The sequence below is a fragment of the Notothenia rossii genome (assembly GCF_949606895.1).
Source record: "Notothenia rossii genome assembly, chromosome: 4".
NCBI lineage: Eukaryota > Metazoa > Chordata > Actinopteri > Perciformes > Nototheniidae > Notothenia > Notothenia rossii.
The window spans coordinates 93,719,363-93,737,100 of record NC_136902.1 but is presented as its reverse complement, the minus strand read 5'-3'; the positions used below and the strand labels follow the sequence as shown (position 1 = coordinate 93,737,100).

The following is a 17,738-nucleotide window of genomic DNA, read 5'->3' as shown; positions in this document are numbered from 1 at the left end:
GTGGGTGGGGCAGAATGGGTTGTATCAGTGTTTTTCAAGCTTTATTGAGCCATGGTCATACTGTAGGCGTCATTTATACCTTTTTTGTATAACTTTTTAAACTGTATTATTTGCCGCTCTTGTTTGTTTCTTTGTTTGTTTGTTCACCATGTGAAGCGGCCTTGGGTCCCTTGAAAGGCGCGTTACAAATGTAATCTATTATTATTATTATGTTCATTAAACTGGGGACACTTGGGAGCATACCCCCGTGCAGTTTTGTCTCCTCCACAACTTGCATTCGGATCCTTTGTTGAAAATGTTCTGAGAATAGCGTGCACAGTGAATTGTACACTTTGAGAATGGGTTATTTTCACAAGGGAACATGTTGAATCTGGAGGATACTCACACTTGTTGGGTGTATTTCTGGTGACCCACGTGGTGCAGTTTTGACCTGCGACACGTTTAATATGAGTAGTAATTGAGTGGAGAATAGCTTTGCAGCATCGTGGCATAGTTACTGCACTAGTTGTCAAAAAAGGGATTGGTAGCTTATGTATGTATGTTTTGTTTTGAGCAGGCGCTAAATGCAGCATATTTTTAAATCTGAAAAAAGTTTCCCCAACACTCTTCCAAACAAAGTGACGCCCACGGCCACGGTACATGTTTTACACCAACAACCAAAGAAGGCCTATTGTATCCTCAAACAGCGTATATATAAATATAATTATAATTGAATGACAAGTCTCTGAATTTGGCTGGGAGGTGAAAGATCTCTCTTGAGGTTCCTCTCATAACAGTTACCTGTTGCTTGTTTTGAAGTGACGGGTGTTTCGTGAGATGACGTGTAAGCTTGCTTTGGAGCACAGCACTGTTGGATTTTATTTGCAGCGACTAGATAATATTTGTATGTGCCGATTAAGTTAAATGTGACAATTTCCCACGTCACAGTGGTTCCAAAAATCACTGGGTTGTGTGAATGATTGGGAGCCTTAACTTCTGCAGTGTCACCTCATGCGCTGTGTCGCAGGTGAACGTGTTGGCTTCACATGAGTTGTGGTGGAAAAAGTATTCAGATTCTTTACTTGAGTTAATAATACACAATGTACACATACTGCATTTCAAATAAAAGGTACTGCATTGAAAATGGTACTTTGTCCAAGTAAAAGTAGAATTGCTGATTTGCATTTTCGCTTCATCAATGCCGACTCATTCTGGGGTTTTAGGACTCATTCCTGCACCACTTTATTAATGTTCTGTTAACCAAACCCCACGGGGGGCAAAACGCATTGTCACTGAAATATAATGTTGGATTGTTTAAAAAAATACAAAATAATTATAAAAAATAACAACAGATTGTAAAAATCGGAATGTATATGATGAGCAAACAGGAAGTGGTTCAATGCGGGTTTTAGGACTCATTCCTGCACCACTTTATTAATGTTCTGTTAACCCAACCATTCTCACCTAAATATTATTTTGGATGGTCTAAAAAAATAACAAAACATTTATAAAAATCTGAATTTATAAAGTAATTCAATCTGTAAAAAGTACAATATTGGTTTCTTAACACAAGTAACAAGTAGTATAAAAGTAGTTACACAGTAGAAGTACCTCAAACACAGTAAATGGTTACTCTCCACCGTTGCTCGGGGCTTTTCAGAGCGGTCGGAGCTGAAGGGCCGCTGCCAGCTTGGGTTTTTTCCAGGGTCAGCAGAAGAGAGACAACAAAGCGCGGCCTCGGAAAGAACCGGAACAGTTTCCTGTTGTGCTTCTGAACGAGCGGACAGCTTGAGCCGGCGGGATTTACAGCTTTAGAGCTTATTTAAAGGAAAGAGTGCAACAGGGCGGCACAAGTAGCATGCTTGTTTCTCTTTTGTTTGTTTGTGTTTACGCCCTATATGTAAGAACTTAACCTACTTTGAGAGACGTCAACACTCTGAAGTCAGTCGTCTGCAGGGTTTGGATTATCATATATTTACTCCACTACGTTCAATGTAACACTCACAGATACTTTGTACACATAACAAACCATGATATGCTGAAAATGCAGTAGTAAAACACTAATACACAATAATCTAAATTTGGTCCACATTGGTAAACTGCAATACTCTTCCATGTATGTGAAGCTGACAATTGAGCGGCCCGACCAAGCAAGGAGGCAGAGGCAGAGGGTTCACATATATCCCGGTGTGGGCATTTCTTTAATCATACACACATGACACAGCCTCACTCTGACTGTCCATGTGAACACCATCACCAACCACAAGGATCTCACAGAGCCTAAATAGACCCAGACCAATCAAACCAACAAGACACAGGGGGGGGGGAGGAGACAACACAGGGCACCAGGTGCACACAATCAACAGCAACAGACATGGGGAAGTGATATGTCAACTTTACACAATTAACAATTACTGCAACTTAACGTCATGATTTATACTGTACACCCTCGACATATTATTTGCACCTTGATTCTTCTCAACCGCTGTCATTCTTACACCAGCATAAATACTTTCGGCGCTCTCGCTAACTCCCCTATCTTTTCAGGCGGAGACGAGGACCCGACCAGCACCTGCCAGATGACATTTCAATTAATACGGTTTAATCAGTTAATAAATTCTACCTCAATAATTAGTATAAATTATATAAAATGTGCAAATATGCCATGCCAAACGGTACTGTGCAATCACGCTAATGAAATGCAAACTGTTCACTACTAAAGTGCTGAGTGAAGTTACCTTCGTCACAATGTATAAAACTGAATAATAATATACCCATTATAATATAATACTGTGAAAAACAACAACTGCATAACTAGTGCTTTTACTTTGATGCTTGTACATTTAGCTCATCCTGTACTTTGTGTTATTCTGAAACAACTCACTGTTAGTATATTTCGATGCAAATACTTATCTTACTTTAGTAAAAGTTTGAAATCGGGACTTTTGCTTGTAATGGAGTATTTTAAGAGCTTAGTATTTGTACTTTTACTTAAGTATCTGAGTGCCTCTTTAAACACTGATCGATACACACGACTCGACTTGACACGACATGACTCGATACACAACGATACGATTTGATGCCAGTCCATGTGATACAGAATGGTACGAAATTATACGATAGCTATTGATACGAACGATTCAAAACAATGCAATTCAATATGATACCATACGTTACTATTCGTTACACTACGAAATGATACGATACAATAAGATAGGAATCAACACGAGACGATACGTTATAATACAATACGATTACATTCAATAGGATACGATTCTCAACAAAGCAATTCCATAAGACACGTCCCGACTTACGAGTTCCATATAAAACCATTTGATAAGTAACGATTAGATTAGAAAGAATTCAAGACGATTTGATCAAATTTGCCACCATTTGATTCAATTCAACACAATACCTGCTCTGTACGATTCGCTACGGCACGATAACACTTTCTTGTCAGATCACGTCTGAAATGTTTCTTGCATCACAGCAGCTCCATTTCTAACGTGAACAAGGTCAAATATTAAGACATGATACAAAGAGACAGACATTTAACTATACCAATCACTAAAGACAATATGTTCAAGAGCCTAATGAACAACTGACCTGGGATTTAACTCTGTGTTTAATTGATCTGTTTTCTTGGTGTTAATCTCATTATTATCGCTGCTCTCAACACGTTGTTCACGTTGGTGCAGCCCAGTGAGGTATTGACACTGTTTCATCAGGATACTCACTTACACCAAGCAACGTATCTGTATTTATAACATGTCCCAACATCTAGATCTTCTATAGCACACTCAAATGTATTCTTGGTATTTAAACCTGACAAAAACGGTCCATAATATATTTCTATTTATTCTGTATTGTGTCGTATTCATATCATAGCTATAGTGTATTCATTTTCTTAACTGATGTCTGTAATGTTTATAATGCCTTATACTGAACATAATGTAAATACTGTCAGATGTCAGATTTATACTATACTTAAGATCAGTGGTGGGTCGTCAGGGCCTTCTCTGCTGGCCCTGACGACCAATCGAATAAAGTGTGTGTAAAATGTTTTTCATGAATATTTAGTTTTAATAGTATAATATCCTCAAAATTATAAAATGAAGTACGGTTTTGTTGAGGTTGAACTGGAATTTCCTACATCAGAAAGTCACTTAAACGCCTCACAGTTATTTTAGTTGGCGGGGGCACAACAGATACTGCTAGCCTTTTGTTGAAAGACAACACATCTGATTGGTAATAAGCATTAGTGACGGATTCATCAGCCAATCAGATGTTGATGTTCAATGACAGTGTCCTGAGCTAAACTTATGTCATGAACTTCCTTCGTAGCATCGACTTTATTTACAAGTGACGGGCGAGTACGTTACTATTCGCGTCATTTTAGAGCGACGTGAGAGTACAGAATGACACACGTTTAATAATAGATTACTTCATTGATCAATGTTGGGACATTTCGTCTGCATGTAACCCTTAGCCAGCTGACTGTTGTGATTGTTGATCGGCTGTCGTATTGTTGAGAGACTGTTTGGCATAATGTGCGCATTATTTGATTATGGCTGCGTTGGCTGGAACAGAGTCGTGTAAAGTGTGTGGCCACTGCTTGAGATCGCTTTGCACTTTGCTTCTGTTTTGCACTTCTGGTTGGATGTAAACTACATTCCGTTGTCTTAATACCTCTGTGGGATGACAATAAAGTTTAATTTAATCTAATATATAGATTTGGTGTGTCGGTATAAAAAGTAGAAAGTCCCGCTGAACTCACCAAGCCCTTACTTTGGTTTTTAAATATACACAACCTCTCTGATTGGTTGTGATGCATTGTGGGTCCCCCTGCTGTATTTCCCGCTCAGACGGCCTCTCTAACAGCCGAGCAGGGGAAGTATATTTAGTAACACCGTCTGAATATTTAAACCCCTCTCTGTTGCTATAGGGACATTCAGTCTTTTGGAGCGTGGGCGGCGCTCTAAGTCGTTTAATTGTTAAATTGTTAGTCAGCGCTCTCTCTGCAGAGGAGGTTAATGCAGAGCTCGGATCACTTATTCAACGCCACTCAGCGGCTCATGTGATGTAAACAGGTTTTTAAAGGTGAAGCACTCAAGAAGCTCTGGGTTTGGTTCCATTAAGCCTTTTAGAGGCAGGACAATAGTGTATTTATATTGTTGCAAACAAAGTCAGGTTTCTTTGTGTGTGGCATCAAACATGATTTGTCATATGTTTGCTTGGACATTAAATTCAACACTCACACAAAGAAAAAAGCACTTAGAGATTTTAGCTCATGTGACGTGAATGCACCAGCACTTACAATGGTTTGGCTTATTTGAAGAGGTGAAGGAACGAGTCCCAAAATCAGCATTTTACCACTTCCTGTACCCTCGACTCGACGTCGACTATTTTGTGATGTGTTTTGTTGTTAGCCTGAAATAAGGTCTGTTGTTGAAGAGGCCCTACTCAGGAGTATATCAGTATTTAATGTCTCTACTTTAAAGAGTCCTCTCCTGCTGATGTTCAGGTGTTTATCAGTATGTAGTGTCTCTACTTTAAAGAGTCCTCTCCTGCTGATGTTCAGGTGTATATCAGTATGTAGTGTCTCTACTTTAAAGAGTCCTCTCCTGCTGATGTTCAGGTGTATATCAATATGTAGTGTCTCTACTTTAAAGAGTCCTCTCCTGCTAATGTTCAGGTGTATATCAGTATGTAGTGTCTCTACTTTAAAGAGTCCTCTCCTGCTGATGTTCAGGTGTATATCAGTATATAGTGTCTCTACTTTAAAGAGTCCTCTCCTGCTGATGTTCAGGTGTATATCAGTATGTAGTGTCTCTACTTTAAAGAGTCCTCTCCTGCTGATGTTCAGGTGTTTATCAGTATTTAGTGTCTCTACTTTAAAGAGTCCTCTCCTGCTGATGTTCAGGTGTATATCAGTATGTAGTGTCTCTACTTTAAAGAGTCCTCTCCTGCTGATGTTCAGGTGTATATCAGTATGTAGTGTCTCTACTTTAAAGAGTCCTCTCCTGCTGATGTTCAGGTGTATATCAGTATGTAGTGTCTCTACTTTAAAGAGTCCTCTCCTGCTGATGTTCAGGTGTATATCAGTACGTCTCTGATTGGTTAGCTGGCCGGGTCTGTTGTGATCAATACCCCACTGGTGAATTAAAAAAGCTGCGGTGTCTCTAAATGAGACGACTAAACATCATCAGGCCCAACATTAGCCGCCTTTAGCTTAGCGGTGGTGACGTGAAGTCATGTGACCGTGCTGTAGTTCCTTTATAGCCCAACATTAGCCTCCTTTAGCTTAGCGGTGTTGACGTGAAGTCATGTGACCGTGCTGTAGTTCCTTTATAGCCCAACATTAGCCTCCTTTAGCTTAGCGGTGGTGACGTGAAGTCATGTGACCGTGCTGTAGTTCCTTTATAGCCCAACATTAGCCTCCTTTAGCTTAGCGGTGGTGACGTGAAGTCATGTGACCGTGCTGTAGTTCCTTTATAGCCCAACATTAGCCTCCTTTAGCTTAGCGGTGGTGACGTGAAGTCATGTGACCGTGCTGTAGTTCCTTTATAGCCCAACATTAGCCACCTTTAGCTTAGCGGTGGTGACCTGAAATTCAAATTCACATGGATAAATCCTATTGGACCAGGGAGATGCTGCCTTCAGGGGTGGCCTACAAAAGCAGGTCATCCCGACACCTCTTTATATATCTCCATGTTTCTTGTTGTTCTTGTTTGTATCTTTATGGTTTATTGCACTTATTGCCGTGGCTTCTGATAAATGTAATAGAGGTTTGAAAAGCCGTATCTTTTATCCTGCAGGTAAAAACCTCTTGATAATCTCTCATGTAACACCCTGATCCTCTCAGTGCAGACGATGTGTCTGCACGTCGTCTCTCTTCATGCCTCAGTGTTGAGCTTCATGAAGCCGTTGTTAGCAGAGCTTCAGTGAACGATGCTTTTGTTAGCTGCTCTCCGCTGATATCAGGCTCAGTCATTCTCACGCTGCTGATGGATCCGTGTTGCCTTTGTTTGCCGTCGTGTTTCTGGAAAGGCGAGGTGATCCGTGAATTCCTCTCATCTGCTAAAAACAACATGCGTGGGGTTCCCTTCAGTGGGGAATCCTGCCTCTCTCCGCCTGGAGGGAGAGCATCAGAGACACAACTCTGATTTGATTTCATCCTCTCTGGCTTTCTTAACCCTTTAACTGCCAGACCAAGAAAAAAGCTATGGAAAAACTATTTGTTTGCATTTTTTTATCAAATAACCACAAACCATTTTTTTTGTTTTGACTGACCACACAGTTTTGTTTTTATGAGCCTCTACCAAATGGTCGAGCTGGCCTTTTATGGTGAAAGTGCATTTTCAACAATCATCTATAAAGTACAGTATTTGTATGCATCAAACTCAAATATAACACAAACTCAAATACATTTGTTTCTTTTATGGAAAATTAGCAAAATATACAACCAGATATATTCATAAAAGATAATAAATTATAATTGTAAAAAAAAAAAAATGGAAAAAGTAATGTAAAGTGTCTTTCATAATAAAAAAAAGACTTGCTCATCTTACTGTATATGCTGAATTGGCCAAACAGGAAACCACTGGCCTAACAGCAAATGTCTACATCCTGTGTTGGCCTAACTTGCTCATCTGTGTGCAACTGCGGGCTGAATGCCATGCATGAAAGCTGCTTTATGAAGGATTATCACTCTTTCACTCTGAGACTCATAAGGCAGTACTAGATTTAGTAATATTACCATGAATCTAGCCATTTATTTTATAAGTCATATTGTTAGTTTACCGTAAAAAGCCAATTTGACCGGTTGGTTAAGCATATTGTCCAAAAAATAATTACACCCTTGTTAAAACTTTTTTTGTGCATCAAATTATGTAATTATGTTCAGTAAGTGCTCTGACACTAACATATGTCAAAGGGATATGTTTACCTTACAAAAGTTGACCAAAAATAGTGATTTCTTCAGCAGTGATTTTTAGCATGCCAACTTTCTCAGTGGAAGCTAGCTGAAGGGCTTTCTGTTAAAACCACAGTGACATCTAGAGGTTGTTTTGTGCATAACACGTCAACCAGATGGCAGAGCTGGCTGAATCAGATGGAGTTCAACTACGTTTTTTTCAACAAGATATCAAGACACAAAATGTTCTCTACCAAATGGTGGCACTGGCCGTTAAAGGGTTAAATGTTATCTTGCATTGCTCAGGTTCGGGATGAGTTACCAAACCACAGGTCGTTATCATTAAAGATATCGCTGCTTCTTTAGACATCGAGTTAACCTTCCTATATATAGGCATAGACCTTTTGTTTTTAGTTATAGTTCTAAATTAGCTTTTAAGTTGATGAACAAAAAAAATAATAATATTGAAAAAAATGTAACTCTAGTTTTTGTTTTTAGTATTTGTCCCAATAACGGTCATTTGTCTTGTTGTTATTTAAAATAATGACATACAGCTAAAACATTAATTCTATTGATTTAATTTTAACTTTGTGTCCCCAAACATTGTATTTGCTTTAAAGTTGTAGCACGAGTGCGGCTGGTGTGTGTAACCCAGACACAGACTATCATGCATGCTGAATCTGAATTGATATCCTCCTTTCTGCCATCAAAGGATCTGCAGCTCTGCACATCTGTGCTGCAGTTGTCTTCAGATATGAAAAGGATAAACAGAGCCTTATTTTGTATTAGTTTTTTTCAGATCTAAGCATTTCTGACCTTTATAAACTATACTTAATGAATTCCTGTCTGTTACTGCTTTCTCCTGCACCCACTTCTCCTCTTTAAAAACACATCTGGTTGTTAGATCTATGATATCTGTGTACAACCCGTCTGCTGGGGGACTCACTCTTAAAAGTCCTCCCCTCCTTCATCCATAATGTCCAGTCGTCTTGGCACCTGGCATCAGTAGACGTCTGGTTGAACAGAGGGAGAGCAGGTCAGTGGGGACCAATCAGTGGACAGAGAACACAATGCACATGACAGAGAAAAGCACTGATCAGCAGAGCATTTGGTAATCATATACATTGATATATTACACCAGGCGAGCGTCATCTATCCCGAGCACTGAGGATGTGAGGGCTTTCTGTGCAGCTGCTCCACCACTGAAACACTACATCACTAATTCATGGTGATGTAGAATCTGTTTTATATAATCACGAGTTTCAAGACATACGAGTGAGTATTCGTTTAGTTTCTGAAAGGAGGCCGATCTATTTCTATGACCAATACTTGTCTACATTGGGCTGTGAGGTATCAGCAGAAAAGAGTAATTTAACCTGGGATTATTTAAAGTCTTGGGGGACAGAAGATGCGTCACAATATTGTGTCAGGTCAGAGGTCAGCTACACGTGCAGTTTGAGATGTGTATAAGCTGTAGGATTCTTTTTGACTGTAGAGCAGCGGTTACCAACCTTTTTCAACTCAGGGCCCACTTAAAGTGGACCTATCATGCTATATTTGAAACATATATTGTAGGGCCATACCTATATAAAACATGTCTGTGAAGTTTTTTTTTCAAAACACCAAACAGATCATGCATTTTAGCCAGGCCTCATTTCGCTCTATTTGCTCTTTTCCAGCCCTGTCTTCACAGGGGCTGATTCTGTGGCAAATGAGCTGCAGCTGACCACGCCCCCCTGCAAAGGAGGGGCGCGAGGCACTAGCGTTATGTCACCATGCTGTTACCATGCTATCACCATGCTGTTTAGCATGCTGTCACCGTGCTGTTACCATGCTGTCACCATGCTGTTACCATGCTGTTACCATGCTGTTACCATGCTGTCACCATGCTGTTACCATGCTGTCACCATGCTGTCACCATGCTGTCACCATGCTGTCACCATGCTGTCACCATGCTGTTACCATGCTATCACCATGCTGTTTAGCATGCTGTCACCGTGCTGTTACCATGCTGTCACCATGCTGTTACCATGCTGTTACCATGCTGTTACCATGCTGTCACCATGCTGTTACCATGCTGTCACCATGCTGTCACCATGCTGTCACCATGCTGTCACCATGCTGTCACCATGCTGTTACCATGCTGTCACCATGCTGTCAACATGCTGTTACCATGCTGTCACCATGCTGTCACCATGCTGTTACCATGCTGTCACCATGCTGTCACCATGCTGTCACCATGCTGTTACCATGCTGTCACCATGCTGTCAACATGCTGTTACCATGCTGTCACCATGCTGTCACCATGCTGTTACCATGCTGTCACCATGCTGTCACCATGCTGTTACCATGCTGTTACCATGCTGTCACCATGCTGTCACCATGCTGTCACCATGCTGTTACCATGCTGTCACCATGCTGTTACCATGCTGTCACCATGCTGTCACCATGCTGTTACCATGCTGTCACCATGCTGTCACCATGCTGTTACCATGCTGTTACCATGCTGTTACCATGCCACGGCAACCTCTCATTCCCCTGATTGGTGTAGAGTTGGCCATATAGGCGGAGCTCCCCGTTTCCGACGTCAGAGGAATTTCAAATCTGGATCAGTCTGTATCAGATCCGTTGCAGCCCCGTTTTTAGAGATTTGGGTATGGAGGAAAATAGAGAGAGTTGTGTTTTCTGACACTTGGTGAGTTCCCTGGAACACCGGGGACACACATGTATAAAAGACGTACAAAAGTGCATTTTGCATGATAGGTCCCCTTTAAGGATCTACAAAATGTTCGCGGCCCACATTCAACCATAACAATACGGAGGCTAACAAAAAGTTTTCAGAGTACTTTTTATTTTAATTAGAAAAAAGGAGCTGGCCATCAGTAACAAACAGACATTTTTATTACACGGTTTAGTTGAATACTCGATTCTGATTGGTCGATTCAGAACATGTGACACGTTGTTGATCCAGTAGAACAGATCGTTGGTAAGGACTGTGATGAACGGTCGAGAAAGAGAAAGGAAAGGAGGTTCAAATAGAAACCAATTTTAATAATGAAATGTTTCCACACAAATCATAATGTTTTGCAAATGATTTGGCAACCCACTTGCATTGCCTTCTGATGTAGAGGCATTACACCATTGACTGCTTTGTTGAAAGCTAATCCGTCTGAAAGTGCTCTACAGCAATATAATATTGAACTTCCCTGTGTCTGTGTTTTATTGATTCCTCTTTGTCTTATTATTTAGTGTTGTGACGGTAACAAACAGACGCCATTGGCCCGCGGTGACGTAAGGGCTTGCATAACTTCATGTCCAGTAACCGTGCTCAGATCACTTACTCTGTGTGTGTGTGTGTGTGTGTGTGTGTGTGTGTGTGTGTGTGTGTGTGTGTGTGTGTGTGTGTGTGTGTGTGTGTGTGTGTGTGTGTGTGTGTGTGTGTGTGTGTGTGTGTGTGTGTGTGTGTGTGTGTGTGTGTGTGTGTGTGTGTGTGTGTGTGTGTGTGTGTGGATTGTGTGTGTGGATTGTGTATATAGGATCACAAAGGTTACCTGATAGCAACGTACGATGGAAAGAAGGAGCTGTCTCAAGAGAGCAGTCCTTCCATCCGTCTGTCAAACATTTCACAAAATGTAAAAGTACTGTAAAAGTATTTGTTTTAAATATATTTTCTTTTAATATTCGTTCTATTTTTGATCCTCTCCTACAACTTATTTCATGATGTTGTTTATGTTTGCAGCACCACACACCAAAGCAAATTCCTTGTATGTGGCAATCAACAAATTTGAGCCTCTGCAGACCATTTACATGCACTAACACCTATAACAACACAGGGAACATCAGTTCAACAGTTAAAACAGCTCGCTGCACCCGCACTGCGAGGGGGACCCAAGTTCCCATCAGCAGAAACACGTGGGTTTGCTATCCTGGCTCCAAAATGGTGGAATGAGCTCCCCATTGAAATCAGGACAGCAGAAAGCTTACACATCTTCTTCAGACTGAAAACTCATCTCTTTAGACTCCACTTCCAGAGATAGAATTACTAACAAAGCACTTATATACTAATAAAGGACTGGCTTATCTAGAGCCAGTTGAGCAGCACTTGAAATGTTTGGCTCTATGAAACCTGATGAACTTTTATGATTTTGTTTTCTTCAAGGTTGTATCTTGTTGGTCGAATGCACTTATTGTAAGTCGCTTTGGATAAAAGCCTCAGCTAAATGTAATGTAATGTAAAACATTTGAGTACTTCTCCCTCTCTGGACTGATGTTGACGTATTAAAGGAGTATCTACAGGACTTTTATGACCACAAGTTTATTTCTAATATTCCTCATCCCCCCTTTCTGTCTCTTTGTCTTTCAGCACTGCCAGTAACTCAAACAAGAGCACCCCCGCCTGCTCGCCTGTGCTGCGGAAACGCTCGCGCTCGCCCACCCCTCACAGCCCGGAGGGAGAGAACATGGTGGAGAAAGGATCAGATCACTCCTCCGACAAATCCCCCTCCACGCCTGAGACGGCCGTCCAGAGAACGTACTCCCTGCAGTCAGCGAGGAGCGGCGGGAAGAACTCAAAGGTAGGAGACCAGGTGAAGCTCCGTAGCACCAGAGAGGAGGAGTACACATTTACTCAAGTAGAAGTACAGATACTCGTGTTTAAAGATACTCAGGTGAAAGTAGAAGTACTGACTAAACTTCTTTACTCAAGTAAAAGAAAAGAGGCTTTGAAATGTACTTCAGTAAAAAGTACCCATAACTAGCAGCTGTTTTAAAGAGTACCTGACCTCCCTTTATATTAATAGAACAATAATGTCATTGTTAGCTAATGAATGTTTCCATGGTGACCAACGGCAACATGACAACGTTTCCATTGGTCCCTCTTCTTTAGAGAAGACCAGGAAATGATGGATACACGGATCGTGTTCAAATCAATAGGCACGCAATGACTCTAAATAATAATGATCACGCCACCAAACACACATTCAGACTAAAGGAACCAGCCTGTTTGGAAAATGTGAGAAGTAGAAAGAACAGGTATTTGTGTTCAACATGTAAGAAGTAGAAAGTACAGGTATTTGAGTTCAACATGTGAGAAGTAGAAAGTACAGGTATTTGTGTTCAACATGTAAGAAGTAGAAAGTACAGGTATTTGAGTTCAACATGTAAGAAGTAGAAAGTACAGGTATTTGAGTTCAACATGTAAGAAGTAGAAAGTACAGGTATTTGTGTTCAACATGTGAGAAGTAGAAAGTACAGGTATTTGAGTTCAACATGTGAGAAGTAGAAAGTACAGGTATTTGAGTTCAACATGTAAGAAGTAGAAAGTACAGGTATTTGAGTTCAACATGTGAGAAGTAGAAAGTACAGGTATTTGTGTTCAACATGTAAGAAGTAGAAAGTACAGGTATTTGGGTTCAACATGTAAGAAGTAGAAAGTAAAAAAGCGTCAGAAAAATAAGTAGTGGAGTAAAGTACTGAAACCAGAAACATGTACTTAAGTACAGTAACAAAGTATTTGTACTCCGTTACTTCCCACCTCTGATACATCAGAATCAGAATACCTTTATTCATCCAACAGATAGTCCCAATGCATTAAAAAAAAAAAAAGATAAAGAAAATACAAAAATTACACAATTTACAAAATACACCTACTGTAACAGATCTGAATATTTAGCAGCCAGGTATATATTGCACAATTATTAACAGCATATATATCTTAACACATCAGGGGTGGTATTCTGTTGTCGATGCAACTTCAAATCAGCTGCTGTCTGGAGAAATATGCAAAGAAGCACACTATTGATATATAAAGTATTTTAAGATATTTTCTTTTAATGCTTAATGCAAGCATGACGACTCCTTCTGAGTGACAGACTCTCTTAGAGGGAAACATCAAAGATCATTTACATGACAACATTTCACAATAAGCAAAACTCACACCCGACAAAGAACAGTTGTGTGTCACAGCTATAACATTGTATTCAGTGACGCACCCTCTGTGATTGGTTATTGACTTCAACACCCTGATTTGTAACCAGTGAGTCACAGCGATCACTCCCCCCCCCCCTTCCTCTCCATTTCAGCTTTTCATTTTCACATCTCATACTCTCCCTGGTCTCTGATACTATGATAGAGTTAGCTGAGCTTCTGTCGTGCTTGTTAAAAGGTTAGTTTCTGCACCTTATAAGAAAAAAGTCCAAAAATACTGACAGAAAACATAAAATCCGTCCTTAGATATTCCTATGTGTGTTGCCTCAGACAAAAGGTTTGGTATGTTTCCCTGCAGCTTGTGAACACATTTCCACAACACACTGTACTCATAGAGGCCGTGATGATACAGCTAAGCCAATCATACATAGCCGACAGGTGCAAACGCTCTGCAGCTTCAGAAAGAATGCAGGTATAGAAACCCAAAGGTTCCTCATGAAGAAACATCTTCAGCAACAAGACGTGCAGCGTTTAGAGAACATTCAGCAACTTGAGGAGACATGCAGCGTTTAGAGAACATTCAGCAACTTGAGGAGACATGCAGCGTTTAGAGAACATTCAGCAGCTTGAGGAGACATGCAGCGTTTAGAGAACATTCAGCAGCTTGAGGAGACATGGCAGCGTTTACTAAAAGCTGCAGAAACCAAACGCTGAAGAAGCTCAAACCACAACGGAGACTAGGGGACACTAAAGAGTGAAGCACACAGCTGGGAGACCAGGGGACACTAAAGAGTGACGCACACAGCTGGGAGACCAGGGGACACTAAAGAGTGACGCACACAGCTGGGAGACCAGGGGACACTAAAGAGTGACGCACACAGCTGGGAGACCAGGGGACACTAAAGAGTGACGTAAACAGCTGGAGACCAGGGGATACTAAAGAGTGACGCACACAGCTGGGAGACCAGGGGACGCACACAGCTGGGAGACCAGGGGACACTAAAGAGTGACGCACACAGCTGGGAGACCAGGGGACACTAAAGAGTGACGCACACAGCTGGGAGACCAGGGGACACAAAAGAGTGACGCACAGAGCTGGGAGACCAGGGGACACTAAAGAGTGACGCACACAGCTGGGAGACCTGGGGACACTAAAGAGTGACGCACACAGCTGGGAGACCAGGGGACACAAAAGAGTGACGCACACAGCTGGGAGACCAGGGGACACTAAAGAGTGACACACACAGCTGGGAGACCAGGGGACACTAAAGAGTGACGCACACAGCTGGCAGACCAGGGGACACTAAAGAGTGACGCACACAGCTGGGAGACCATGGGACACTAAAGAGTGACGCACACAGCTGGGAGACCAGGGGACACTAAAGAGTGACGCACACAGCTGGGAGACCAGGGGACACTAAAGAGTGACGTACACAGCTGGGAGACCTGGGGACACTAAAGAGTGACGCACACAGCTGGGAGACCAGGGGACACTAAAGAGTGACACACACAGCTGGGAGACCAAGGGACACTAAAGAGTGACGCACACAGCTGGGAGACCAGGGGACACTAAAGAGTGACGCACACAGCTGGGTGACCAGGGGACACTAAAGAGTGACGTAAACAGCTGGGAGACCAGGGGACACTAAAGAGTGACGCACACAGCTGGGAGACCAGGGGACACAAAAGAGTGACGCACACAGCTGGGAGACCAGGGGACACTAAAGAGTGACGCACACAGCTGGGAGACCTGGGGACACTAAAGAGTGACACACACAGCTGGGAGACCAGGGGACACTAAAGAGTGACGCACACAGCTGGGAGACCAGGGGACACGCACTCCGTTGTGTTTTGAGCTTCTTCAGCGTTTGGTTTCTGCAGCTTTTAGTAAACGCTGCCATGTCTCCTCAAGCTGCTGAATGTTCTCTAAATGTCCAACGATTTTTGGTCGAGCCAAAGTGCTGGACGTGCAATAAAAACACTTCAAATAAAAATACTGCGATAGCAAACAGAAGACAATAAATTACAACAGCAAATATAAAAATCAAAGGGAAATGTCAGGAGTCGTGCTCATCCCTGACTAGAAGGCCAGAGAGAAGAAGTGAGTCTTTAGATTAGATTTTAAAAAAAACTAGGGTCTGGGCCGCCCTCACGTGGAGGGGCAGAGTGTTCCAGAGCCTAGGGCCAGCTGAAGGCTCGGTGCCCTCGGGTTTTGAGCCTGGTCTTGGGCACTATGAGCAGCAGCTGGTCAGCAGACCCTAAAGCTCTGGTTATCCGTTGACAGATGTTGATTCTCCAAAAACAGAAGAGTTGTATTTTAGAGCTCAGTGATGGATTTAGAGAAAGGAGCACGTGGCTCTAATGTTTTCCTGCAAAGCATTCGAGCAAATGTTCAGCATCGCTCATTCTGTCCTCATCCGTCTGCTGTTTAATCCACTTGTTGTTGTTTTTGTTTGTTTAGCGTTGTGTTGTCTCCACTACACACAGCTGCTGTCACATGATACTGTTTTCCATCTGATGACGACTGGTTCTTCTTCTTGCTGTTTCTTTTTTACTTTCTGATGTTTCTTTGTTCTTCTCCTGAATGCATGCTAGTCTCACAAGCGACTTTCCAAAGTAAGCATTACTCTTTTTTCTGTTTCTTCAAAATATCTCTGTACCCATCTACCTACCCCCCCCCCCCCCCCCCTCCCTCCTCTTCCCCACTTCCTGTCTTGTGAGCTGCTTGGTGGAAATGTCCCTTTGTGCGATGCCTCGCCCTGAAACCCAGCTTGCTCCCACCTGTTTATGATCCGCACACACAGCAGATGGACACTTCCTAACAATCCCACACTCCCTCTCCTCTCCTCTCTTTCTCCCTCTGGTGATATGCAATGTAGAAATATTCCTGATTACATTCTCAAATATCTGTGTTAAGGTTGGTTTCAGACTGTATTTACATCTGGGTCATAGTATGCTTATTTCAATGTATAGAAGTAAACAAATACAGAATCAGAAATCCTTCATTTGCCCTGCTGTGCAAGTAAAAGGCAAAATAAATAGACTTAAATAAAAAGTCATGCTCACGTTACAAATGATAAGCCAAAACAACGAGTACACCATTGTAAATACATTGAGAGTTATACACACATCAAAAGGATAAACGGAGCCTTATTTTGGGGGGATCTTTTTCAGATTTGAACATGTCTAGCTTTAATAAACTATACTGTTATTAATTCCTCTCTCTTACCCCCTCTCCCCTTTACTAACATATCTAGTAGTTAGATGTATGATACTGTATATGTCATGCCGTTTATATTCACGGACGACATCATTATTTCAGTTTATTATTTCTCCTTCATCCATTTTGTCCAGCTTCACCCATCCAATCTGCTTCCTTTCACACTTCATCCCTCTTTCTTTTTTGTTCATTCAATTTTACATCAGAACAGGACAAAGTGCAGGGATAGTGCAGGGATGTTGCATTTATGTGCTGGTCCCTGAAGGCAGCATCTCCCTGCTCCAATGGGATTTCTCCATTTTGGATTATTGCAGAAAACAAGACACATTTAGTTCAGCAGGATAATCTCCACATGTGAACCCCACTTTATGATTTCTGAAGTAAAAAGCTAATGTTGGGCTATAAAGGAACTACAGCATGGTCATCTGACTTCACGTCAGCACCGCTAAGCTAAAGGTGGCTAATGTTGGGCTATAAAGAAACTACAGCACGGTCACATGACTTCACATCACCACCGCTAAGCTAAAGGAGGCTAATGTTGGGCTATAAAGGAACTACAGCACGGTCACATGACTTCACGTCACCACCGCTAAGCTAAAGGAGGCTAATGTTGGGCTATAAAGGAACTACAGCACGGTCACATGACTTCACGTCACCACCGCTAAGCTAAAGGTGGCTAATGTTGGGCTATAAAGAAAC

At 41.8% G+C, this 17,738-nt stretch overlaps 1 protein-coding gene across 20 annotated transcripts in view; it reads left to right on the top strand.

Annotated features, from left to right (window-relative positions):
- gramd1bb (GRAM domain containing 1Bb) overlaps positions 1 to 17,738 on the top strand; it is a 186,377-nt gene that overhangs the window by 127,816 nt on the left and 40,823 nt on the right. For 14 of the 20 annotated variants that reach the window (XM_079678500.1, XM_079678490.1, XM_079678499.1 and 11 more), the window contains 2 exons: positions 12,258 to 12,468; positions 16,415 to 16,435. In XM_079678500.1, the coding sequence (XP_079534626.1) occupies positions 12,355 to 12,468; positions 16,415 to 16,435 (135 nt within the window). In that variant the 5' untranslated portion in view covers positions 12,258 to 12,354. The remainder of the gene's footprint in view (positions 1 to 12,257; positions 12,469 to 16,414; positions 16,436 to 17,738) is intronic. The other 6 variants (XM_079678501.1, XM_079678506.1, XM_079678505.1 and 3 more) reach the window with 1 other exon arrangement.